This window comes from Orycteropus afer, unplaced genomic scaffold, assembly GCF_000298275.1.
Source record: "Orycteropus afer afer isolate SDZICR_OR568_19922 unplaced genomic scaffold, OryAfe1.0 scaffold00006, whole genome shotgun sequence".
NCBI classification, from domain to species: Eukaryota; Metazoa; Chordata; class Mammalia; order Tubulidentata; family Orycteropodidae; genus Orycteropus; species Orycteropus afer.
In genome coordinates this window covers 22,022,800-22,048,844 of record NW_006921593.1, presented here as the reverse complement: position 1 = coordinate 22,048,844, position 26,045 = coordinate 22,022,800, and the positions used below count along the sequence as shown (strand labels likewise).

Sequence of the window (26,045 nt, the reverse complement as noted above, 5' to 3'; positions counted from 1 at the left end):
CTATATTATGACTTTGTCAAAATTCTTTAATCATGACATTGGTCCCAACAGTGCACCAAGATTCAGGGATTTTGCTTCCTTCTAATAAGATCATTAGTTACAGGCTTTAAAGGAAGAACGCTAGCTCTAAAGCTAATCCAGGAAGCTGGAAAAAATGGAACAATGGACATTTGTGTATCCACCATACACAGGATTTCCATCTCAAAGGCATGCTTAATCAAGAGCGGGAGAAATGAACCAAGCAAAAGTATACAGATAGCTGTGAGATTGGGGGTTATTTTCTAGACCTTGCAGTCGCCTGAAACAGGCATAACAGGAAACTCCAGAGGGAATTTGAATTTATAGAAATGGTCACATAACTACCAGCAGTGGGTAACTATTACACAACGTTCAAGGTATACAATGTAACTGTCTGGAGACAAAGAGCGTTGAGTCCACAGACACATTTAGCACCATATGATAGTACATGCAGCAGAACATCTCTTCCCAAGTTCGAGTGTAACTCAAAGCATGAAAATGGTACAGTGCAAGGTCATCTACACCCAGAGCTTCTACAAAATAGAGTTGTTGGAAATGGCTGACTCCTTCTTCCTTAAGAGGTATATAATGCTGGTCGGCCACATCTAGGTTCCTATTGCGGTGATGGCTCCTGGTTTGATGAGTGCTGGACGTTAATGGAGGGATGGGCAAGGGAAGAAAGAGGAGGAAGAGAAAAGGCACATTATTGACCAAACAGGAAAAGGACAGCGTGCACTTATCATGGCTCCTTACCTCTGGTTTTCATGGCCAGTCTCATTGTTATGTTCAAATACCTTCCATGGTTCCCATGACCTTCTTGGGTGGTGTTTGAGACTCTGTGCAACCAACCTGAGTCTGTCCTCTCACCCTGCATCATCCATCAGGCCTTTAAGCGATCTGAACTCTCCCCATCCTACTGGCCCCAGGCTCTGGTCAAAGATGGTCTTATTTTAGTACCAATCAATTTGCCCAATATAATGGAGATATTGGATGGTCCCCAGCACCAATATGTGACCCCCACTGGGTTTCCAAGGCAGTAAATCTCTATGGAAATAGATTGCTCCATCTTCCCTCTGCGGAGAAGCTGGTGGGTTTGAACCATCAAACTTCTGGTTAACAGTCAAATGCTTTAGGCACTGCGCCACCAAAGTAAAGTAGGACATATGGTAGTCCTTTATCTTTGGTGTTATCTATGGTTGTTCATTACATTATTTTCCTAATAATTATGGTCAATGCAATAAGAGGGACTTAGTAACATTTCCGAAGAGTGACCTACATAGTTGGCCTGTGTTTCTTCATCAGCAAAAAGCAAGTTCACAGATTTGTTCTTACTTTTCTTATCTGAGGATACAATTCATTTTCTTTCTCATAGTACATCATCATCATCTTATCAAAACCCATACCAAACCCACTGCCATCGAGTCAATTCTGACTCATAGCAACCACCTTAAGGATTCCAGGCTGTAAATCTTTATGGAAGGAGATTGCCTCATCTTCCTCCAGCGGAGCCGCTGGTGGGTTTGAACCACTGACCTTCTGGTTAGCAGCCACGTGCCTTACCCACAGCACCACCAGAGCTCCTTTCATCATCATAAGGCAGATGTTTTTGAGGGTGAATTACTGACCAGAACCTCTAGTATCCAGAGTCATAGACAGGGCTCACTTACCAGGCATGCAAAGCTTCTCACATTCTTTCTGTGAATGGAACCTGTTTTCATTCCCACTGCAGCCTCCGTACCAGAATCTCGCGCAGCTTTTGGTCTCCGAATCATAGTACCATTTTAACACAAATTCTCTACAAGTTCCTTCTTCTTTTGGCAACTTGCATATATCTTGAATAACAAGACAAGAAAAGAGCATTAAGTAGAACATGCAACTCACTCCACGTCCAGTGTTAGGGGCTCCAGGCTGCTCACAATGCTGTTGGAGAAAGCAAAGGGGAGAGAGTTTCCAGGTAGAGCATCCTGTCTCTTAAACTCTCCAAGCCTCAGTTCCTCATTGACTAACAAACGTAACCACATACAAGCCTTACGAGCGATGCATACAATCATGTCAGTGAGAGTTTTCATCAACTGCGGATAGCAACACAAACGTTAGCTATCCTGATTGGATAATTAGACGTGAAATGAACTGGTGTCTCCCTCTGTTTGATCACCGGCCTGTTTACTTTCTAATTCTTTCCATGCTAACTCCCAGACAAGAAACTGCATTTCAAAACCTCAGAGTTATCTACTCCTTGGGAAAAAATGGCAGTTAAATCACGTAGAAATGAGGTTCAAAAATGAGGCTGTGTGTTCTGCCCCAGGCCAGGAAAATGAAAGTGGAAAGGGAGAGTCCTTTATGAGCGGTTCGTGCACGTGTGTGTGCGTGCACATGTGTGCATGTAGCTGAGCGCCTCATGGCCTGCCAAATTAAACAAGAAGTGAAAAGAGTGGCTAACACTGATTAAGTTTCATGAAGGCAAAAACATCACACAGCAAAGCTATGTTGAAGGTAGAGAAGCCTCTTCTTCCAGTGAAGGAAGTTCATGTTTTAAATGCACACTTGTGACTGAGACCTGCTGCAAAGGAAGCACTAGTCTCCTCGGTGCCTGGAAAGAAAGGTTCACAGCTCACACATAGTAAGACTTGTGTTTACAGAGCTTTCTGGTAAACCCCAGACTGTCTGGGAAGGAAAGGCATTGATGGCGACCATTATCCGGAGATTGGAAAAACATAAACCACCTATCACTAAAGCTCCCTCACGGGAGCTGGAAATATTTCATGTTCCCATGAGTGGCTGACATGCAGGGATCACCCCACCTCCCCCATTAAAGGGATACGGTCTCCACCTGTCCTTATCCTCAGCAACGCCAGGCTGCTCACAGCTACACAGGTGGTGAACATCTGCAGTCCTGATTGATACCAAAAAAGGCCAACCTCGGTCGTGGAGGTACCAAATCAAAGCTTGAGCCAGCCATGTGAGCCGGCCCCAAAGGGCCACAGGACTGAGGGCCCAGAACAGGACTCACACACTCCATGGGTTCCCACGGGGAAGCCACCACCCAACCATGAAGGTGGTGGATGTCTCCCTGCTCCGTCTCCTCGCTGCAAATCCTCAGAGGCTCACAAAGGCCAGCGGTGTGACCAAGAGGTTTGGAAGACCCAATGAAGCCAGGATGAAGTTGACGACAAGCAAGGAGGACAACTTCCTTTCCGTCCAATGTGCCAATAATAGAAGGAAACCACTTCCTTTCAAGGAGCATCAGGAGGGAACCAACAAGTCAAGGTCAGTCAACCACCAAAACGTACTCCTTGTTTATTAGTGAGTTTCCCCATTCGCGGGAGCCTTGCCTCACTCCAGCCCTCTTCTTCCCTCCCCAGGGCATACCTTAGAGGGCCCATGTTTGCTCAACTGTATTTGTTCCAGTGTACTTCAGTTCTGGACATCCGTGTTTAGCTAGCCAGTCCCCATGTCCTTGGGCTCTTCTGACCCGGACTCCACAAGCCAGCCCAGACACAGAGACACCCAACTGACAGGCACCACTGCAGGGAATGCTGCACTCCCAAGGCTGACTGGCTTCTCCTGCTCTTTGGGTTTTCCTCTAAACCATCCAGTACCAAATGGCTGCACTTGCATGTTGCACCCTTTATTCCAGAAGGTCATCACTAAGACCCTGTAAGGGTGCTCAATGGAGTATAAGGACACTCTTCCTATGGACAAACAGACTTCTGACCATGCAGAATGATGCATAGGAGCCCAAGGGGCTCCAAGACAAAAGCCTGGGAGTCTCTATTTCTGAAGCATATGAATGGGAAATTTTATGTTCTTAAGGAGCCTTGTAGCTTCTTAATTCCATAGCATCTTGGCTGGACTCTCCTAAGCCGTGTCTATATACACTGAAACAACTGTTTGAGGTCAAAAAAGAGAAGTATAAGTTCCCTGCAGTCCAAAGAGGGATGATTGCACCCATGGAGCTTAATGTGGGTCTTGCCCAGCACAAAGTCTTTGGACACAACATTCCTCATGTTTTCCCTCCAACACGAGCTTGCACCGTTGGGACAGTCTTTGACCACACAGACTTTAACCTCCTCTTCTTTATGTGGTGAATCTAATGGAAGCCTGTAAGATTGTAAGAAGTGGGGATTACCAGTGAACACTGCTGGTTTCCTTTTTGCCTACAAGTATCATTCACAGCAGTGCAAAGAGAGACTTTTAAAGTTCTGCCTGATTCCAGTCACCATCTGGTAAAACACCTGGTGTTTTCTCTCAATATTGGCCAAAGGACTTCGGTGAGCATCCAAATGAGAAACGGGAAATGCATGCACATGCATTGTCTGGCTAAGACCCTGCTCAGGGAAGTCACAGAACCAACCCAGAACATCCTAAAGCAACAACAGTGGCCTGGAAGGCACCCCAAGAAACACGCCCCATTTTTTTAAGAAAGATGTGTGGGCACGTGTGTGCATAAAGTCAGTAGTTGCAGGCACCAGTGACCATCGGTGCTACAACAATGGGGATCACATGTCCTTACTTATATTTCCTGTGTGTTCTTAATTCCTCACAATGAACATCTATTGATTCTGTAATCAGGAGATACTATTTAGTACTCTTTGAAACAGAAAACATGGTGAATTGGAAAATGTCTCCTTTTTCTGGTTTGAGATTTTCATCGCGTGGAGAAGCATTTGCAAAGGTATCAGCTTTGACATTTTCCAAACCAGCAGGTGAGGGTTTCCTGGAGTGAGACGAGGCACTGTGCAAAGCGTTAATGCCGCAATGGTGAGTCCACTCCTCAGCAGTTTAATGGTTCCAAAACCAAGAAGGTTTAATGGCCTTCGGGCCTGGCTTTGTTGACAGAGTATAAAAGGGTTCCAAACCTTGAAAGCGTGTACAATTTGCTTAAATGAAAAAAAAAAAAATGTTCCTACGTCTACTTTTTCAACATATGATTGGCTTGAAAAGTACCAAGGAAACTTTTTGTATTTTTAACCTTATTTTAAAAGTCACTGTGGTTAAGTTTTGGATCCTTTGCTTTTTCACATCTTGACTAACAGCTTTTCTTTTTTTAAGACTTTTGTATGTTACAGTTTAAAAAAGGCCAGATAGGCTTTGAGGATCATAACAACCCAAACATGGCAACTGACACAAATGTGTTGTCATGCAACAGTAAACAGATGGTCTTAAGGATGGCTGCTTCTCCTGACCCAAGTAGAGCAAATATTTGCAGCTAGTTAATTGACTTCAACCTGTGGGGCTAAGTTAATTCTATACATTGTTATTAGCATAAAGTCAGGTCTTTTCCCCATGACATTATATTGTGCTAACCAAGCATCTACCTTTGCTTGGAGTATCGTCAACCAACTACTGCCTTTCATTAACTCTGAGACATCTGCACTTTATGAGGCCCATCATCTGTGTTCCGCTGAGTGACACCAGCACAGTGAACAAGTCATGACACGTCATCAACTGTCAGCTACATTGGAGCTTCAGACACGTTATAACAAGAAAAATGGTCCATCTTAGAGTCAAAAACGAAGAAATAAGTTGGTGAGCTTATTTCTAGCAGAGCTAAGTATGTATAACTGACCTGGTAACATGTGCCTGTATAAAATACTGTGTCCGGCTCTCAAGGAGCTCTGGTGGGGGAGTGGTTAAAGCATCCAGCTGCTGGCCAAAAGGTCGATGGTTTGAACCCATCAGCTGCTCCACAGGAGAAAGATGAGACAGTCTGCTTCCATAAAGATCTATACCCTTGGAAACCTCGTGGGGCAGTTCTACTCTGTCCTAAAGGGTAGGTTTGAGTCAGAATCAATTCTGTGGGAGAGGGTTTGGTTTTGGTTTGGTCCATTTCTTCCAATGGCTAATTTCTACAATATGTAAAAAAGAATTTTATGCATTTTGTGAATTAATTTGGCAATTCTGAACATCAAAACTCTTCTTCAGCGTGGAACCCTAAGCCAATAATTTAGGATTTATTTTGTCATAACACATAAGGTACATTTTCTGAGTCAGTTTTACACACACGCACACACACACACACACACATGAAATGGTGAGAGAACATGCAAGCCCATGAGTTTGAGGGTCAGGTGCCAATCAGTATAGAAGAGAGAGGGTTTAAGTTCATCTAGGTCAAACTACTTGGAGCCTTGAAAGAAAACATGAATCCCATTTTTTAAAAACTCTCATCTTTATCAGATGGAGAGAGGAGAGGAGGTCAGGACTGAAAACACACTGCTATTTTTGTGCTTTGTGACCCAATACTGAGAAATGAAACAATATTAAGAAATAGCAGATGCTTGTGTGAAGATAGGCTTGTTTATATCAACTGAACATTGTTTATATATCCTTGTTCCTTTGCGATCACAAGTAAGAAAGTCAAAGACAGTCCCAAATCGTGCTGTCTCATTGACTCCAAGTCATTTTCTTTCAATGAAGCATTGAATTTTCTAGAAATGTCCCATTTCTTTTGGGGTACAGACCTGTGTCTGTGAATGGGAAAGCATATTCACAGATTTCAGTGACTCTGAAACCAGGCTTGCATCTGTCCTGATTCACATCTGTGGAGAACTTCTAGAATGTTCTATGGCTCAAGCACATGGTTTATGTGCTCAAGCACATGTTGGGGCAGCCTAAGGGGCATTACGCCATGAGGGAAGCTTAACACAGTACTCCAGGAGGGGGGCTAAGTGAGTTAGAAACCACAGTCCAGCACTTCAAGGGACAAAGGCTTATCTGTGGGCCCCCAATGGACGCTCAGAAAACCGCTTATGAGCAGGAATCAAGAGAGTGGAGACTTAAGCTTTCTTCTCCACCCCAACCTTCACTCCACAACCTTACTTCTAATTTATTTTTTATTTGAGTTGAAAATCATAACATTATAAGTTTTTATAAAATCTTTTTACACAATCCCTAAGGACTTAAAATCTAGTTACCCAATCCACCATAAAGTGCTAAACCATCCCTATAAATTATATAGAGAGAATTTTCTATCAATATTTCCATTAGAAAGGAGGAGGGGTTTGAAAAACATATGGCCATCTGTAATATAGACTAATTCCTAAACTCGCTCCCAAAAGCAAACCATTTCTAACCTTTTCCAGTTCCATAGGCAATTCATTTATTTACCCTTATGGCACAATGATGTGTACAAGTTTTACAGTTTCTACACTGACGCGGTTACCTTCTTTGTGGTAATGCCTGATGCCTCATACTGGGCTGAGGGGTGGTCCTACCATTCATGTGGCTGCTGTTTGTGGCCTCTGAGTTGGCTCCCACTCATGGCCGTCTTGTGGGTGAGAGATCTTCGCGCAAGTTCTGCTAGATGAGGGACTCCAGGTGTCTCACCAATAGCAGCCCTCCACAGCCCAGGAACAAAGGCAGTAGCATTGGTCAAGCCCCAAGTTATGCCCAACTGCTCCCTGATCCAACATGGAAGGTGTCCAGATGCTCTGGGGCTCAGGCACCCAGGTGGTGGGATGAGAGACTGAATGGAGGTGTCCTTAGGGATTGGGACCGAAACGCCCATGGGTCACATCCCACAGTCTCTATCACGGGTTCCTATGTGAGTTGCCTTCTAAGCTGTTTTTTATTAGATTAAATTACTGGGTGGATAAAACCTCACTCTTCTTAGCATTGCAGACCACAAGTCAACTCCAGGCCCAATCTGGGGCAGAAGGGAAATGACTCATGAGGACACAAACTGCCGGCTACAGCCCAAAGGCAACTCCCAGCCGGTTCCCCTCAAGAGCTGGTGATAGCCAAGGTAAGTGGCCGTTGCCACTTGGAACGTGCAGAATAAGACTACACTGGCCACACAGACACGAATTAGAACTTTCCCCACAGAAGGTATGCCCAGCCTGGGACTTAGAACTCAGTTGGATGACCGAGACTCAAGATGTCAAAGGTTCTACCATGCTGTAAGAATACATCTCTCAGGGCCAGTAACAGACTTAATATCCTCAGAACTCACCTGTCTCCGTCCCAACCAAAGGCTCGGTGTTCACCATTAGATTGATGGTTGAACTAGAGGCTGACCTTGCTGCTTGTAGAAGTGGAGGCTGGGTTTTCTCTATAAAGGAAAAACGGATGCAACTAGTAAGTAAATCAGAAATGAAAGGGCTTAAGAACCCTTAGCAAGTGATGCAACTTTGCCCCCCATGGGAAGTGCCTTCCACGGCACAGAGACCTGAGAAGTCTCCCCAAGTCTGTGGTCTGCAACTTGAGGCCATCCGTTCACACAGTGAGGACTCCTGACCAAGTCCTCCCTCAGCTCCTACACACTCTTTTCTGCTGCCATGAGACGAAAGGGAAGCCTGGGTTTGGATGGGTCTTTTGGACTCATACCTTTACAGGCAGACTCCACAGTGACCGGTGGGAATTCTCTACATAACACTGGCCCAGAGAGGGGAGAGGAAGTGAGTTTCCCCTCTGCATTCTAGGAGCAGTGGGGGTCCAGAAGAATGTGAGGGGGGTCCAGAAAGAAGAGAAAGGAGGGGCCATGAGTAATTAACCAAGGCTGGAAGAGAAGCCCAGGGCAGGGCCCCATGGAGCAGAGGAGCCCATGAGACAGCAGGTGGCGGGGGACAGAGTTAGGGTGTGGTGGCATCACGGAGGGGAATGTGAATGTCCTCTCTGCAGTGCAGTGGATGCCCCAGGGCCCCTGGGGCAGGGAGACTTCCCCAACTCCTCCCTCAGGAGGTAGTGAGTCTCGGTGGTGGTTTCTACTTCCTAAACGTGCACACCCTTAGGACACACGGACCAGGTGGTGGGCAGTGAGGCCTCTAGCCAGGCTGCTGCTGCTGTCCTTGGGTCGCCTGACTCGTGTGACCCCACACACAACAGAGCGAAATGCTGCCCCATCCCTCCACCCCCATGATCAGCTGCGATCAGACCATGGTGCTCCTTGGGGTTCTCAAGGCCTGGCTTCAGAAGACCCCCAGGCATCCTTCCCAGTCCATCACAGTCTGGAAGCTCCAATGAAACCTGTCCAGCATCACAGCAACCCACCAGCCTCCACTGGTAGATGGGTAGGGGCTGCACGTGAGATGCACTGGTGGGAATCGAACCCACGTCACCCACATGGAAGGTGAGAATCCTACCACTGACCCAGTGGGCCCTCATCCAGCAAGGTTAGCAGGCACATTGGCCCTGGTGCTGTGTGGCACAAGGTCGTACTCAGGGCAATGTGTGCCAGTGCCACAGGGCAGGCACCCCTGCACATGCAGTCAGTCACCTTTTCCACTCTGTTGTTTATAACGTTGGCTATAACCAAGCCTCTTGGTTCTTAACCCAGCTGCTCTTTCGGATTCAGAAAATCGGCACTGCTCCCTCTGTCCCACTGACACCCTGGGTAGAACTCAGGGGCGAGACTTTCAAGCCAACCGTATACTCACTTGTGCTGAAGCTGCCTTGATAGGTGGCTCTGAGCTGAGACCTCAGGTAGCAGACCACAGACACGTGATAGACCTGCCCAGCGAGCAGACCTCCGATGACGCGCTCCGTGCCCGTGAGGTTCTGCTTCAGAACCAGGGTCTGATCCTGGGCTGACGTGACAGTGAGGTCATAGACGTACGGACTGGGGGGCTCAGGCCTGTCCCAGTGGAGCTTGGCGCTGTTCTCTGTGATGTCAGACACGTGGATCTCACGGGACACCCTCACTGCAGGATAGATGCAAACAAAGGACTCAGAAGAGAGAACAAGTAGGCTCTAAGTGACTAGAACACAAAGCAAGAGAAGGAATCTAAAGTGAGAGGCAGGAGACAGTTGCTTCCAACATGCAGACGAGGTCAAGGACTGACTTCTCACTCAAGCTCCTAAGAAACACTGGTTCCTGCAAGTTAACAAACACCACGGAACATGAATCCTTAGTTCCGAGGATATGAGTGTTCAGAGGATGGTGCACAGCCACCATGAAAGGAGGTGGGTCTGGCCACAGAGCCCGAGCAGAGACACCTGCTTCACCCGGGGGCACGTTACCCAACAGCAGAGGAAGCACGAGCTGACTTGTGCTTACTTCCTAGTCTGTAGTGAACCGCGTCACATAGGCTCCACCACACCTTTGGTTCGTGAACCTCTTCACTACAGATTAGGAAGTAAGCACAAGTCAGCCCCTGCTTCCCTTGCTATTGGTATTTGTCCCTGTCAGGACTGTCCATTGGAAAGAGGTTTTGCTTCTGTACAAAGGTGCTGCGGGGTCAGGAGAGAGACAGAAGCCAGCCATCCCTAGAAGCAGAATCTCTGATGAGGGGAAGACATATGAAACTGTTCACTATAGATTAGTGAGTAAGCACAAGCTAGCCCGTGCTTACCTGGCTTATTGGATTCTCCAACACTGGCTTCACCCCAAATAAGTGCAGTACAGACTTTTTCTTTCTTTCTCTCTCTACCCCCCAAAATGAAACCTAAACCCCTACATCTACTTACAACCTCAGCCCTTCAGCTAAAGGCACTGGATTTCCAGGGCCAGCGCCCCTGCCCCTCCCACCCCTTCCCAGGGCAGGTGCATGGCGTGGGGGTGGGGGGCTGGAGGAAGCAGCCTGCTCTGTGCGTGGGACGTGCCAGCCTCACCGAGGGTCACGGGGAACGATCACTTTCTAATACATGAAGACAGCCCTTTAGAATAAAGATTCACAAATACCCAGTCAAGGACGTCTTTGGTCTGCTTCGTAAACAAGTGGTTCAGTGCTCAGCTATTAACTGAAAGACAGAAGATCAAATCCATCCAGAGGCACCTCAGAAGGGCCTGGTGACCAAGTTGTGAAGCTCACAGCCACTCGGGACCCTGTAGAGCCCAGGGCTTCTCTGACACACGGAGGCGCCACGCATCCTAATCGACTCCATGGCAACCGGTGGCTGGTTTCATAAACAGGCCTGGAGTTCCCAGGTGGTGAGAACCATTCAAATGGTTGGCTGCTTAACTGAAAGGCTGAAAGGTCAAGGTCATCCAGTGGCTCCTCAGAAGAAAGGCCTTCTTCCGCAAACTCAGCCACTGAAAACCCTAGGAGCCCAGTTTTACTCGGACGCACATGGGGTCACCATGAGTACAGGTCCTCGTCACAGCAACTGGCAGGTGTATGAACGGACTTCTGGGACACACCCTTGAAGCTGGAAAAGAGGACACAAACCACGACAACCGTAAATGGCCTTTCTTACCCCCAGGCTTGGTGATGACTGGCTTGGTGACAGGTGGTTTGGCTGCCTGTGGCCTCGTGGCTTCAGGTTTTGTGGCTGTGGATTTGGCGATGGCAGCGGGTCTGGCAACGGCGGCGGGGTTGGCCACAGAGGCAGGTTTGGCGACAGCGGCAGGATTGGCCATGGCAGCAGATTTGGCAACGGGGGCAGGATTGGCCACAGCAGCGGGTTTGGCCACAGTGGCGGGATTGGCCATGACAGCAGGATTGGTGGCAGCCACAGTTCTGGTGGCGGTGGCCGCGGGTCTTATGGGGGCTGAGGGCTTTGCGGCAGCTTGCTTCGAGGCTGCAGGCTTCACTGCGACTGGCTTTGCCGCAGCCACTGGTCGCGCAGTGGCTGTCTTAGGCACCTCGGGCTTGGCAGCCACAGGCCTCACAGGGACTGGTTTTGCAGGACGCACATTTATAGTTGCCGGTTTTGTCGTTGTGGTCACCGGCTTCGTTGTGGTCACCGGCTTCGTTGTGGTCACCGGTTTCATTGTAGGATTTGAGGTAACATTATTTGGCATGTGTCTGTTAAAACAAATTAAATATTCAGTTTACTCATACAAATCTCTGCCTGCTTTCTAAGTAAGAGACCCCTGGATGGTGCAAAGGGTCAACGAGTCAGACTGCTAACTGGAAGGCTGGAAGTTATAGTCCATCCTGAAGGACTTCAGGCAGAAGGCCGGCCGATCCATGTCTGAAACATCAGCTGTTGAAAACCTTACGGAGAACAGTCCACCCTGACACACATGGTCACTGTGGGTTGGGGTCAGCTCTGCAGCAACTTGTCTCTGGGTTGATCAGAAACAGACAAAGAAAGAGCCCCCCGAGCTAGAGCTAGCCAAAATGTGCTGTTTGCACAAAATCTGTGCAGACTAGAGTGGTTTTCTGTATTCAGTATTGTATATGTTCCGTGTATGTTCAGTCCCTTCCCTTTACGACCTGTGCCAACCGAGATCTGTTGAACAACATGCGGAAGCAGAGAAGCATCCCAAGTCAACCCTCCAGGGTATTAAAGGGAGCTCTGGTGGTATAGTGCATAAGGCATCTGACTTACAGAAGGTTGGTGGTTCAAACCCACCAGCCACTCCTCAGAAGGAAGATGGGGCAATCTCCTTCCATAGAGATACAGCCTCAGAAACCCAAGGAGGGGTCGCTATGAGTCAGATCAACACAACGGCAGTGAGTTTGGTTTGGTTTGGATATCAAAAATACACTTGCCATCTGATTTTCAATTTATGAAATAAAGGCCGGGAGAGAGTAAAAGACAAGATAATAAACGGTAATATTTGAATAATGTTCTAATTTTGAAAATTAACCATCTGAAATACATACCAACAATTAGGAAATATCTATTAATAGCAACTTACTGTAAAACAAGACCCACTCAAGGAAGTGTGCTGGGTTGCAAAAGTCCTGGCATAAAGCCAGTATCCACTGGTTCACGCTCAAAGCTACTGGGTGGATGTGTGTATATTTTCTTGTTTGTGTTAAATTTTGTGTTTTTGTTTTGTTTTTAACCAAAAAAAAAAAACCACTGCCATCAAATCGTTTCTGACTCATAGCGACCCCTCCTTGGGTTTCTGAGGCAGTATCACTACGGAAGTGGATTGCCCAACCTTCCTTCTGAGGAGTGGCTGGTGGGTTTGAACCGCCAGCCTTCTGGTCAGCAGTCAAATGCCTTAGGCACTATGCCATACTACGCCATGAGAGGAATTCTTAAGACAGTACCAACATAAATCAGAGTACGGGACAGACCCCCTCAGCCCGTGTTGTTCTCGGATGACACAGCAAGCTGTAACTACACACCTAGTGTGGTTTCAAGTTGGAATCATAAAACTTCAAATGCTAGGTTCCTCCCATCATTTGGTTTTCCTAAAGATATGGTGGTTGATTGAGCCAATGCTAGGGAATGTTCTGGGAAATAAGAAGGATGATGAAAGGCTAGAGCCTCTGAGCCTGGATCAAGCAGGACTGGCATCACCCAGACAACGGCCACAGCTACCTTAGTGATGACTCTCAGACTGAACCCTTCCCTCCAAGGGCAGAGGCGAGAGCTGAAGCACCCTGGGGTGAGAGCAAGGAAGGTTTGCAGGAGGCAGGGGTGGGCTCTTTCCCCAGCCTGCAGGTCTCCCAGGAGTAAATCAGATGCTCATTTTTCCAAGATCATTAGAATCCACATCTCATCAGAGTGTGATAATCAGGACCTCTACTTCAGACAAAGCCCAGCACACCGGGCTTTGTTGTGGTCACCGGCTATGATGTCTGGCAGAATCGGTACCAAATAAATAGTAATTGATTCAATAATTAATTGGTTTAGTTCTTTAAGCAATAGCAGGGGCACTTGGCCTCTCCCAAGGCCAATCCTCAGTCCCTTGAGGGGCACACATTGCCAACACCTTGCTTGAGCTCACTTCTCACCACTGTGTCCCCCACCCAGACCCCTGTCACACAGCCACATGACCCTCCTCTGTGCTACGGCAGTGGGCAGCAAAACTGGAGCTGGAAATGAGGGCACTGAGCAGATGACAGGCACTTGCATCGCTGGGGACACCGCAGCCCCAGCCCATCTGCACACTCTCGACTGTCTTCCTAGAAGACCGAGAAGCTACCAGAGCACTCGGGGAGGCACCCTGCTGTAATGATCACAGAGTTAACAGTTGTACGATCTGGAGTCCATTGTGTGCTTAATGGAGCCATTTGTCCACTGCACACGAGACAGGGTCAATCAATCATTTGCACAGGTGGCTCCAGGTGTGCACACTCACTGTCCCTATGCCCTTTACGAGGTGTTGTTACAGGTCCTCCCATCCAGTCCAGCTCCCCACCCTTGAATCTAAGCCAACCTTGGGAGATGCTTTGGTCAATAGAACGTGGCAGAAGGAACCGAGTGCCGACTCTAGCCTAGGCCTCCAGAGGCCTTGCACGCTTCCGCCTTCTCTCTTGAAACCCTGCGTAGTCACCTTGTGAACAATTCCAGGCCCAGAATGAGAGACCATGTGAGCAGAAAGGAGCGATCCCAGCTGACACCATCCCAGATCAGCAGCTGGAGCCAACATAAAAGTGAGTCCAGCAGAGACCAGAAGAACCGCCCTGCTGAGCCCAGCCAAAAATTACCAACCCACAGAAATGTAAAATAAATAAATGACAACTCTTTTAAGCCAGTACATTTGGGAGAGTTTGTCATGCAGCAAAAACTAACTGATAACGACAGATACTTTGTAAATACTAACATACATGGCCTTTGGGAAGCCATGTTTTCTGGGTCTCACCCAAAAAGTAAGGGGCTGGTGAGAAGACTTCTGCATGCCCCCAGCCTGCAATTTCTGATCCATTGTTTACAATCACTTACACTTGTTTGTGCCCAAACTTCACGGAATTCTTTACTGCTTGGTCCCCTTGGAACCAATCACACTGTTTTCTGATGTCTGGGGACAAGTAAAAAGCATTTTCACCTGGGGAGAAATGGGGAAAAACACGTTAACTTCATATGAACCACACACAGATTAAAATCAATCTGCTGAGTTAACAGATCACTGAGAAGGTGACCCACAAACACTAGTTGGATTCATTAGTGATTTTAAACAACAGTACGTATTATGATTCCTGGTATTATGAATACCTGAAGCCAGTATCTTCTATCTGGTGATAGATGAACCACTAGGTTAAAGATAATATTTACCCAGCATGAGGAAGAGACAGGAAAAGAAGAAAAAGCAAGTGGCCATTTGAACAGGTTCCAAGCCTTGAATACCAAATTAAATCAATGACCCTGGGTAAACACGCTGACTTATCTCTGTTCCACATTTTTCCCCGATTCTTTTGAGGAATAGGTCTTCACTGTTTTGGTGGATCTCAACATTCTGCTGAATCATAGACTTTGAGGAAACCAAACCCAACCCACTGCCATAGAGTCAATTCCAACTCACAGCACCCCTAGAAGACAGAGTGGAACTGCCCCATGGGGTTCCCAAGGCTGTCAATCTTTGTAGAAGCAAAGCCTGAACCAAACCCACTGCTGTGGAGTCCGTTCCAACTCACAACACCCCGAGAAGACAGGAAACTGCCCCCAGAGGATTTCCTAGGCTATAATCTTTATAGAAGCAGACTGCCACAGAGCAGCTGGTGGAGTCAAACCACTGACCTACCAGATAAGAACTGAGTGCTTAACCACTGTGCCACCAGGGCTCCTCAGACTTTCGGTATACCTATGTTTATTTATTCTTTCTAAGTTCCCCTCATTTGTTCAATACGTTTCCTGCCTGCTCTGGGTCATGTCCTCTAATGGGACCTGGGGAATAAACGAAACACCTCCTCAAAGAGCCTCCCAGGACCATAAACCCATCAAGGAGTGGGCACTGGACCACAGGAGAGAGCCTGGGCTCATGGTCATACAGCATCCAGATCCATGCGGAGGAGGCCTTAGGATTGGGCACATCCACACTGAGCAGGGGTCGGGGAGCTGGGCTTTGAAGATGAAGGCGGATTTGCCGCTCGAGCAGGGGTAGAGAACACTCTGCAGGAAGAGCATCGTGCTGGTAAAGGCCCAGAAGGGTCCAAGCATAAGGGTTGGCGGCTAAGCCCAAGTCCACACATTAGGTCTCGCACATTCTCCGCGTGTGTGACCCAACCGCCCACCTGGATCTAACGGTAACTGTCATGTGACAATTGCATTGCTTCATCCCTGGGACATGCCCAGGTAAATTCAGCTGAACAAACCAGTGAATGAGGACCGGGACTTATGTCTGTGTCCTTCACAGCTGTCTCTGGCTCCTAAGAGAGTCTGGCACATAGTAGGTGCTCATATATTTGCTGAATGAATGAATTACCATCAGCACATTAATTGTCCTTTCCACGCCCCCCATCCCCACTGGCCCAAGGGTGCGGTCGCATAACAACCTGGCCAAGGCCTCGCCCCGACACAGACTTACTGCTGACAAATGAAGGCAGCAACCTTCCAAAGCGCATCAAAGGCTCCTCATTGAGCTCAGTCGACTGGTCCACAAGCTTGAAGAAGACATCATTTGGCTCGCTGGCAAAGCCGTACACCTCCTTGATGTTCACCTTCCGGCCAATGCTCAGAATCACGAAGAAGTAGCCCTTGCATTTAGCCAGCAGGATGGCTCTCTGAGCCTCCTCTAGCTCTTGTTTCTGCACCTCACCCGTCAGCATCAGAACCACGATTTTCAGGTCCCGTGGGTTTGGTGCACTTTCAAAGATGTTCTCTATGGTGTATTCAATGGCACTACCCAAGGCCCGGGTGCCCTGCAGCTGGGTCATTTGACTGCTGAGGAACTCCACCAGGTTCTCCTTGGAGCTGTAGTCGGTCAGGGAGAAATCCACCCTCACAGGCGGCACACTGGCGTTCCCCACGGATGCATAGGGTGCATGCTGCACCACTGCCACTCTTGTGAGGTGCTGGGAGGCCTTGGGGTCTGGGCTCATGTCCAGCTGTCTGACCAGGTATGCGATGTACTTCTTCATCTCATTGAACTGGAACAGGGTGGTCGAATCAGAGCTGTCTAAGATGAAAGCCATGTCGATGTCTACGTCACTGCCAGCTGCCCTCCTGTCCCTGAACACTGGCCTCCAGCTGCCAAATCCACAGGACGGGTCAATGTTGCAGATGTCTGCAAAGAAGCATGGCAACCTGTTATTCTGTGAATCCCACAGGGGCTACTACACACCAATCTGCTGGGAATCTGAGGCCACTGAAACGGTCATATGATACAGAAAGTATTTATGTCTTGTGGAATAGATCCATCTTAGAAAAAACACAGCTAGAATGCTCCTTAGAAGCAAGGCTGGTGGGACTTCCTTGCTCCATTACTTTGAATCAGGGCTTCAAACTGGATTAAACTGGTATAGTCATAGCTGACAAAGAAAAAACAAAACAAATTTAATTTTTTGAAATTTGATGAGGAATGCTAACCAGCATGGAAAAAATTACAGGTCAAAGCCCAGGAATTGGACACTTGGAAGAGGAGTAGTGAGCCCTTTCTATAGCCTGATGCAGGAGACTGGATTACAGCCAGGCCTGTAGAGAGCGACATTCATCCCAAGCATCATGGTCGGCCGCCATCTTTGAACCAGGTACTACTGTTTCAGCACCATTGCTTTCAACTCAGCCAGTCAAATGACTTGGTTGCTAGGCAACATGCATGCTGCCCTTGTTTTCTAAGAGGGGAGTTTGGTTTTTAGCAGGGTGCTGTTGTTGTTGTTGTTACGTGCCGTTGAGTCAGACCCAACTTATAGCGATCCCTTCTTGGGTTTACAAGGCAGTATCACTACGGAAGTAGATTGCCCAACCTTCCTTCCGAAGAGTGGCTGGTGGGTTTGAACCACCAGCCTTCTGGTTAGCAGTCAAGTGCCTTAGGCACTAGGCTACCAGAGCTTCCTTTAGCAGGGTGTCAATCTGTAATTTTTCCCCATTCTAGTTAGTGTTCTGGTTCAGCTGTATTTTAAAAATTCAGGTCTGTGCTTGAACCAACTGAACCAGTGTGAAGCCCTGCTCTAAACATGTCACCAAGAGAGACTTATGGCTGGAAAAGGACATCACATTTGGCCAAAAAAATGAGGGAAACCGTCAGTGAGCTGGATCGACACCCCAGCCACAGCACTGGACTCAATCCTATCCCTGATCATGAAGACGACCCAGGGCTGAGCAATGTTTGCTTGTTGTACATAAGGTCACCCAACACAACTGACACAGCAAAGCCACCACGGTGACCAGATTTCAATTCCCACCACTTACTAGATGAAATAAATCTTAAACTAAAATCCCTGGCAATAAAAAAGTAATAATAACTTTAGTTCTTTGCTACTCTTTGAAGAAACATGTTCTAGAAAAGCCATTAGAACCAGACATTTAAATTCTGGACTTCAAGGTAAAAATGTCAGCAAAGCCCACCTTATTTTTGGTTACTTATAAAACTAATTGTCCCCCATCAGTGAGAGGGTCTATTTGGAGGATCCTTTTCAAATATGGAAATGACTTGTATAGCAGCTACACGGGTAAACACAAGGCTTCATTAATCTTAATTTAACTCCAGCTCTTCAGACAGGTCATAATTATTCACTGACAAGTCTCTGTATGGATATCACCTATTGCAATTGCAACTGGGCAAAGAAACGCCTTACCCAGGCAAACGTGACAAGTCAGGACATTCTTCAAGAAGTCAGTGAGGTCCCTCTGAGTGGGAAGAACAAGCACATGTCCCACCGCAGTGTTGTTGATCTGGTTTACACAAAAGGAAACAATTGGTAGGACACACAGGATAAGTAATTATGGGACAGTACAGCTGAGGAATAAATCAGAGTCATTGCCATAAAATAAACTTCAGGATAGATGAGTGTCTTCTAAGTGTGGTTTGCTTTTGCTTTGCTTTGGATTTCTCTTTTTTTTTTTTTTTTTCTTTCAAGGGGGAGGGTTAGTGGAGAACACTGAGTATAACAGAAAAACATAGGCTTTGTTCTGATGAAATGAAGAGAGTTCAAGTCCCTCTTGTACACTTTCTGCTTAAGCTGCAGCAAAATTACCCAACCTCTCTGAGCCTTGGTTTTCTCATCTGTGAAATGGGCATAATGGTACCTTCTGAATGGGGTTACTTGGAGAAGTAAATTAGATTATACATGCATGTCTTCTGGCAAATAGTGGGAATTTGAACTGTGTCATTATTTTTAGCAATAACAATTGTAGCTAACAAAGGTTAACTCCAACCTTCTCCATCTCCCAGGTTTAGAAAGGGGTGTCATGACAAACCAAGCAATGGAATGGAATCCTTCACAAGAGACTGAAAGTCCCACCCATCACAGATTGAGTTCTGCCTAGCACCCAATCAGCAATCGTTCACTGAATGCTGACTTTCCAATCATGCTGAAACGCTAACGTCAGGAAACTACATTTCTATGCAGTTCTGGGTGGCTGGGCCCTCACCACTGAAGAGACATACCAATGAGCCTCATGAGGGCATACGGCTGGTAGCCGAAGTTTAAGACTGGAATCCCAGCCCAGGGATCTGTGTTCAAATTGGCCCTCAGTTGTGCAGAATCAACATGGCAGCAGGGACACAGCTATCCCTCGCTGACATAGATGATGGTAAAGCAATAGCATATTCAAGATGGAAAGAAAGATGTTAGGGATCATCTCACCCCATTCAGCTTTTACAGATGAGCAATGTAAGACATGGGAGGTGACAGGAAACCACTGTGCTCCATGACACAGCTCAAAGCTAGAGAGCGAATGGGTGAGAACTAGACCCAATGCCCACTGACTCGCAGCCTGAGGCTCTTTCCCCTCATATCCACACCCACGTTCCTTGAACAATGTCTGGCAGAATCCGTACCAAATAAATAATTGATTTGATAATTAATTGGTTTAGTTCTTTAAGCAATAGCAGGGGCACTTGACCTCTCCCAAGGCCAATCCTCAGACAGCTACCTGGCTGAAGAAAGGTGTGAGGAGTGGTGCAGATGAGGGTGGTGGGGAACTGAGGTCTCAGGGACATCACAAAAAAACCTAGGGTCTCCAGGCCACATGTGGGTGATGTTCCTCCAGGGCTGGTGGGGGCAGAATGAATGGTCTGTTCATAGCACATGGACTTTAGACGATGGTGGGCCTGTGTCTCATCCCTGCTTGAATCCCCCACTAACTGTAAGACCTTCTGATCCAGAAGGTGGGAGTGATGCTACAGACCTCACTGACCTGTCCCGGGAAGTACGTGCTCAGGGGCCCTAGGGCCATCTTAGATGTGCTCTTATACCAAGGAGGAGAGCCAGGGCAGACCCAAATTTCCAGGGACCTCATGAAAAAAGCAAACAAGTCATACTGTCACCGTGTTAGGAGATAGAGGATATCAACCAATGTTAACATCTTCATTTGGCAGTTCATTGACTGGCAAGAACTGTCACCATGTTCTTCACCAGAAGGGACCTGGTGGGCAAAAGGCACAGGCATGTGGATGTCTTTCTAATGCCAGAGTCACTATGCTATCCTGGATTTCGACAAGTGAAGGTCTTAATCAGGTCAGCCTCACCTATGACCTTTCAGGATCTATGTGATGTCAATACAACAAACAGAGAGTAGGTGTGCACCAGCAGAACCTTCTCAGAGACCAACAAGGAGAGAGAAAGAGGCCAGCGGAATCCATGGGGCACACACCTGCAGAGCATTGACAAGCTGCTGGTCCTCTTGGCTTGTCAGGAACAAGGGTGTGATCCCTGCGTCTGAGAGCTTCAGCACAGCCTCTCTGAGCTCTGGGGATGCTCTTGTGGGCTTGTTGCTGAAGAAAACAGCCACTTTCCTCATCAAGAATCCATTCCGCACTCGCTTGAATGTGTTTCTGGCCACAAATGACATGGCGGTCTCCAGACTCTGCTGCTTGGAGGTCAGGGACACCTGAAGGTTCTTGATCTTGTCCAGGAGAATGGACTTCTTCTTGGAGTCAGCAAACCGAATCTCAGTGGTCACCTCGTCGTTATAGGTGACCACGGCCACACGGGCCCCCCGCGGGCAGTTGCTCTCAGCAATGGTCAAATCGCCCACAATCTTCGAAAGCACGTCTCTCATGCGGTTAAACCTGGCCTGGGTGATCCCCTCAGAGGTGTCTAGAGCAAAGGCTAGTTCTGTTGGGAAGACGGGGCATTCCAGGGGCCCTGTGGAAAGTGGGGGTTTTCAAAGGCACATGTGACTTACTGGAATAGAAGTCTCTCTTTACTCAGAAGAAAGTCAAACCACTGGAACCAACTTACCATAGCAGCAAGCTGTAAAAGAAACAAAGAGAAGGGTGAAAGGCATGCTCATCATGCAAGAACTCCAAATGGAAAAATGGAAATTAGTCCCAAACAACAGAAAATCAGGTACTCACGACACTTGTCTCTGATGCTTTGGACAAGGCCACATTGCTATAAAAGGAAACAAAAGAACACATTCAAGGAGAGTCAAGAAAAGGCCCAGAAAGCAACGATTCACTTTAGCCTTTAGCCATGTGCTAAACTTACGTCAATTGAGTCGCCTCTGTTACCTTTATGGCCCTGTAAAAGCAAGGAAGAAAGTCTGAGAAATGCGGCAAAAGGACCAGATGTGGAATCTCAAAGAACACTCTGTGGTTTCCAGAACCCGACAGAGGAAGTGGAGATGGACTTTGGCTAACCTTGATCATTTAGAACAGCTAACTCTCTTTAAAAATCTGACTTTACGGCTTGAAAAGCCAACGTGAAAAGACATTGAGAACAAAAATGTCTCCCCTGTGAGGTCACTTCGTTTTTGAAATAACTCCCAGCCCTGAGACCACCGATTCAAATCACACATTTGAGCCTGAGTCTGACGTCCCTTCTGAGAAGAGAGCTTCCTCCCAGTCATTTGCTTCCTACATGGTATTCAGAGAAGGGACAGTGAGGAGTCACTCAGCCAACCCTCACCTTCATGTCTAGAGCATCCTGGCTGGATGCTCCAGGGATAGATCCAGGCTGCCCTCAGCATCTAGTCGCAACCCATTGCCACCTTGATGGTCAAGAAATCACTCTGGGCAATGGGGTATCTTTCATGTGGCTATTTCTGCCTGTCTGATCTTCTACAACAAACTAGCTTAACCTGCCCCATTAAACGCTCACTCCCTGAAGGTAACTGGCAGAGCCACCTAACTCAGCCTTCTTCTGGATTCAACCAAACTGATCCCTCAAGCTCTCCTGCTAGGAGTGATTTTTTATGTCCTGAGTTACTTTTTCCATTCTTCTTTGAAGCTCATCAATTTCAATATTAAAAAAATAAAAAATAAAACTCGAGTCAGTTATGACCCATAGCAACCCCTCCTTGAGTTTCCAAGGCAGCATCTCTACAAAAGTAGATTGCTCAGTCTTCCTTCCAAGGAGTATTGGGCAATCTATTTCCATATTTCAATACGGGAGACAAAAACAAATTCGAATATTGAAACCAAGGCCTTGGTAACAGAGAAGATGGAAGGATGATGGAGGATAGACTCCTGTCTTCTGCTGGCAGGACCACCTGTGGTTTTCAAAGCATGAATCAGAAGCCCCCTTGGGGATTTTAGTAGCCAGAGGAAGTGTTTTCCAAGCCACAGTCTGACATAATTATATTACTTCTTCAACATATAAGCAAGAGGCATTTCCATTGGCTGTCTTTTCTTTCTCCTATATACAAGCCTATACCAGAAAACTCTAAAGGCAAAGTCATCCTAGACTACAGAGTTTCTACTACAATCCATACATCCTAGACTACAGAGTTTCTAAGGTTCAAAATTCCTTTCCTATTGTGGCATCAGAAGAGAGGTGTTTAAAGCAAACAAACAAGCAAAAATAGGAAAACAACAACATCACACTTTCTTTGCAAGGACAGGAGAGGGTGCAATGGTTTCTGGGACCATTTGGCTCCTGGTCCATGTGGAAGGTCATCCAGCCCCCCGGAGGCTCAACTGGAACTGGGTTGGTACTTACAGATGGTCCTGGGTAACCAGGGTCTCCCTTCTGTCCGACTGCCCCTGGAGGTCCAGAATCTCCCTAGAGGACAGAGCAAGCATTGCTAAATTGTGGCAGGCAACTCAAAATTCTCACCTCCTAAAGTTGGAAGGGATGGAAAAGGAATCCTAGTGTAACGTTGTCCATTGGCATGAGAAATCACTCACCTTCAAGGGGAGCTCAGTCAAGGCTCCCAAAACTCAAGAGCAACGACACACAACCCTAACAAAGCTGATGTTCGTCTCCCCAATCCCTCTGGCAGATTAGAGTACAACAGATGCTTGCGCGAGAACCACTAAGATCATCTGTGGGTGCACAGGAGACTCGCTAACTGGCAGCCACTTGGACCGATAACCAATCTAATGTTCTAACACTCTTCTTCAAGGAGTACATGATCCAGACTGATGGCTGCGCTGATCAAGTGAAGAGGATAACTATGAAGGGTTTTCTTCTTTCTTAAATGCCATCTTAGGCTCCAAATAACTACTAGCAACTTTAACCTGTATCTAGACCACAATTTGCTAATTTAAGACTCAGTGCAACCCTGGAAGGATGAGTAAACACCCACTGGAGAGATGAGCCCGGAACCAACCGTGGCTTCCGGAAGAGGAGTCTTATCAGGCTGGGAGGACGGGCAGCAGCCTGGTTGAGTGGGCCTAGCACACTCATGAGCAGCTTGTTGTTGTTGTTAGGTGTTGTCGAGTCGGACTCGACCCATAGCGACCCCTCCTCGGGTTTCTGAGGCAGTGTCACTACAGAAGTAGATTGTCCCATCTTCCTTCCGAGGAGTGGCTGGTGGGTTTGAACCGCCAGCCTTCTGGTTAGTAGTCAAGTGCCTTAGGCCCTAAGCTACCAGAGCGCCTATGAGCAGCTTAAGGACCTTGTTAAATCCTGTTGCCTCAGGTCTGATAGGCACGGCCATTGTCCCTGCACAGACTTCCAGCGTCACCCACTCTGAGCCTTGGGCCTCTCCGGCGCCATGCTGGGGGTGAGCCTTGGGTACTGACTCTTGAGGTTTGTTGGAGGAAGGGGGCTCTTGGGGCCTCCCTATGAGGGAAACATGGCTTCGGGAAGACACCTGTAGACCACAATCAAGGGGCTTTGAGTTCATTGATCTGGGGCTTAGGATTTCTTTTCCCACCCAGACTATCGCTGGTCAAGTTGTAGGGGAAGAAGGACGAGGTTCTAAGACACACTGGAGGCTCTCAGTGCTTAATCATGCTGCTTCTCACGTCCCCACGCCCCATCTGATGCCAAGAGCCAGCAGACTTACCCTTCGGCCTCGGAGCCCCTTGGGTCCTGGTGTTCCATCTGCCCCAGGCTCACCAGAGGTGCCCTGGGAAGAGAGGCAAGGAGGGTGCATGACACTTAGGCATGGGAAGGTCTAGTGGAGGGTCTTGGGTGGCCCCTCTGTGGGGCACCTGGGCCTCCTTTCCCAGGGCTTCCAATGGTCAACTTTGATTCACTTTCACACTGAGTTACTAGTGCATCTGGTGTCATGGGCAGACCTAGCCTCAGTCTGTTGGTGTTGTGAGCTGCTGTCAAGTCAGCCTCTGACTCATGGCAACCCCATGCACAATGGGATCAGAGCACTGTGACCCCTAGGGTTGGCACTGGTTAATCATCATGAGTGCATAACCAGGTCTTATTTCCTAGTTGCCCCAGTCTGGAAGCGCCACTGAAACCTGTTCAGTGACACACAAGCCTCCCCTGGCCGACGAGTGATGGCTGTGTGTGAGGTACACTGGCCAGGAACTGAACCCGCCTCTCCAGTGTGGAAGGCAGGAATTCCACCACTGAGCCACCACTGCTCTCCAGCCCTACTTTTCTTAATAATAATATCACATCAATTCTAGCATTTCACCCTTACAGAGTACTTTTATTATGGTTGTATTTAATTCTATTCTCACAAACGCCAAGACAAGGATGCAACATCATCACCATTTGCTAGAGGAGGAAGCTGTGTCTCAAAGTGGGCAGGCTCCCTTCCAAGGTCAGCTTGTGTTTGTAAGTGGCAAAGCCAAGAGCCGACATATTTGATTTTCATTCCATGGACACAGCAGACGTATGCTAAAACAACGGCACACTCACCTTTGGTCCTGGGTATCCGGGAAATCCTCTTTCTCCCTATAAAAGAGAAATGATGACTCACTATGTGGTTTCCATCTAAATTTGCCTAAATAAACTGATCTTAAGAAGAAACATGCATCTGTAGGGTCATGAAGAGGGAGAAACAAGACACTGAAGCATGACTGATGCAGGGAAACAGTCCTTTAAAAATACAACGTGTCAAAAACTGTCCTCGGACCTCCTGGCACCAGGGGCTCCCTGAGAACGCCCCACAGATACCTACTTTCTTGCCTTTGCGTCCTTCGCTGCCCACTCCATCACGTCCGTCATCTCCCTAAGAGGGGAAACAACATTACTTTGGGCCACCGTGTTGAGGCCACAGGCCATCTGAGCAGAAGGGCCGTGGGTCCCTTACATGGTCTGCTTGAGGGCCAGAAGCAGGGGTGCTTCCTGTTCCGACCTGTCCCCCAGGGGGAAGCAGGAAAGCAGGACCGGGTCCCTTAGCACACGGTGCTGGTGGGCTCAAAACACAGAGAAACTGCTAGCAACTTTTGCGAAAGATGCTGTTTGGATGAAGAATCAAAGATCCAGAGAGCAGATCATCTTAGAGTTGAAAGAACTCATTAAGAGCACCTTGACCCTGGGCGTCTTCGGGGTCTTTGGTTCTGCTTCAGACAGGAACATCCTGACCCCCCTCCCCGTGCCCTTCCAGGTGCAGGGCTCTAGACTGCCCTCCTTCTCCAACACCCCCTCCCCATACTCGGAAACCTCTCCCTACCACACTCTCTCAAAGGGGCATCCCGAATTGGACATCGATTGTGATATCAAAAACACCAGAAGAATTCATGTTGAGTATACATTAATATCAACAAAACATGATGGAATATGTTTCTTAGTTAATTGACCAGTCTTCTTTTCTTTTAAATTTATCTTATTTGGTTGTTGTTGTTGAGAATACACATAGCAGAACATAACCAACTCAAAAATAATTGAACAATAATAATTTTAAAAGAATATCATGTTTTAAAAATCCTTTCAGCTGTTGCCCCGAGGAAGTGGTCTCTTTAATGATTTAGACAAGTTTTAAAGTCTGACTTTCCCCCTCTGCTTCTTTGTAAGTGGCAAGGCCAAGGCCAGAGCCAACCTACTCTGGTTTCCTTTCCATAGATACACAAGACCTATGTTAGAACAATGGTAATCTTCTACAACTAGGGAGCTCTGGTGGTCCAGTGGCTGCTAACCAAAAGGTTGCCAATTTCAACTTGCCAGCTGCTCTGTGGGAGAAAGAAATGGCAGTCTGCTTCTGCAGAAGTTGACAGCCTTGGA

At 47.5% G+C, this 26,045-nt stretch overlaps 1 protein-coding gene across 1 annotated transcript in view; it reads right to left on the bottom strand.

Moving 5' to 3' along the window:
- Nucleotides 1–623: 623 nt before the first annotated feature.
- COL6A3 (collagen type VI alpha 3 chain) overlaps nucleotides 624–26,045 on the bottom strand; it is a 72,631-nt gene continuing 47,209 nt past the window's right edge. The window contains exons 28-44 of the mRNA XM_042780855.1: nucleotides 25,003–25,053; nucleotides 24,741–24,776; nucleotides 23,923–23,985; nucleotides 22,629–22,691; nucleotides 21,177–21,209; nucleotides 21,044–21,080; nucleotides 20,928–20,939; nucleotides 20,338–20,831; nucleotides 18,318–18,414; nucleotides 16,109–16,807; nucleotides 14,530–14,632; nucleotides 11,446–11,705; nucleotides 11,155–11,259; nucleotides 9,396–9,659; nucleotides 7,973–8,071; nucleotides 1,686–1,850; nucleotides 624–664 (exon numbers count right to left, since the gene is read on the bottom strand). Of these exons, the coding sequence (XP_042636789.1) occupies nucleotides 624–664; nucleotides 1,686–1,850; nucleotides 7,973–8,071; nucleotides 9,396–9,659; nucleotides 11,155–11,259; nucleotides 11,446–11,705; nucleotides 14,530–14,632; nucleotides 16,109–16,807; nucleotides 18,318–18,414; nucleotides 20,338–20,831; nucleotides 20,928–20,939; nucleotides 21,044–21,080; nucleotides 21,177–21,209; nucleotides 22,629–22,691; nucleotides 23,923–23,985; nucleotides 24,741–24,776; nucleotides 25,003–25,053 (2,622 nt within the window). The remainder of the gene's footprint in view (nucleotides 665–1,685; nucleotides 1,851–7,972; nucleotides 8,072–9,395; nucleotides 9,660–11,154; nucleotides 11,260–11,445; nucleotides 11,706–14,529; nucleotides 14,633–16,108; nucleotides 16,808–18,317; nucleotides 18,415–20,337; nucleotides 20,832–20,927; nucleotides 20,940–21,043; nucleotides 21,081–21,176; nucleotides 21,210–22,628; nucleotides 22,692–23,922; nucleotides 23,986–24,740; nucleotides 24,777–25,002; nucleotides 25,054–26,045) is intronic.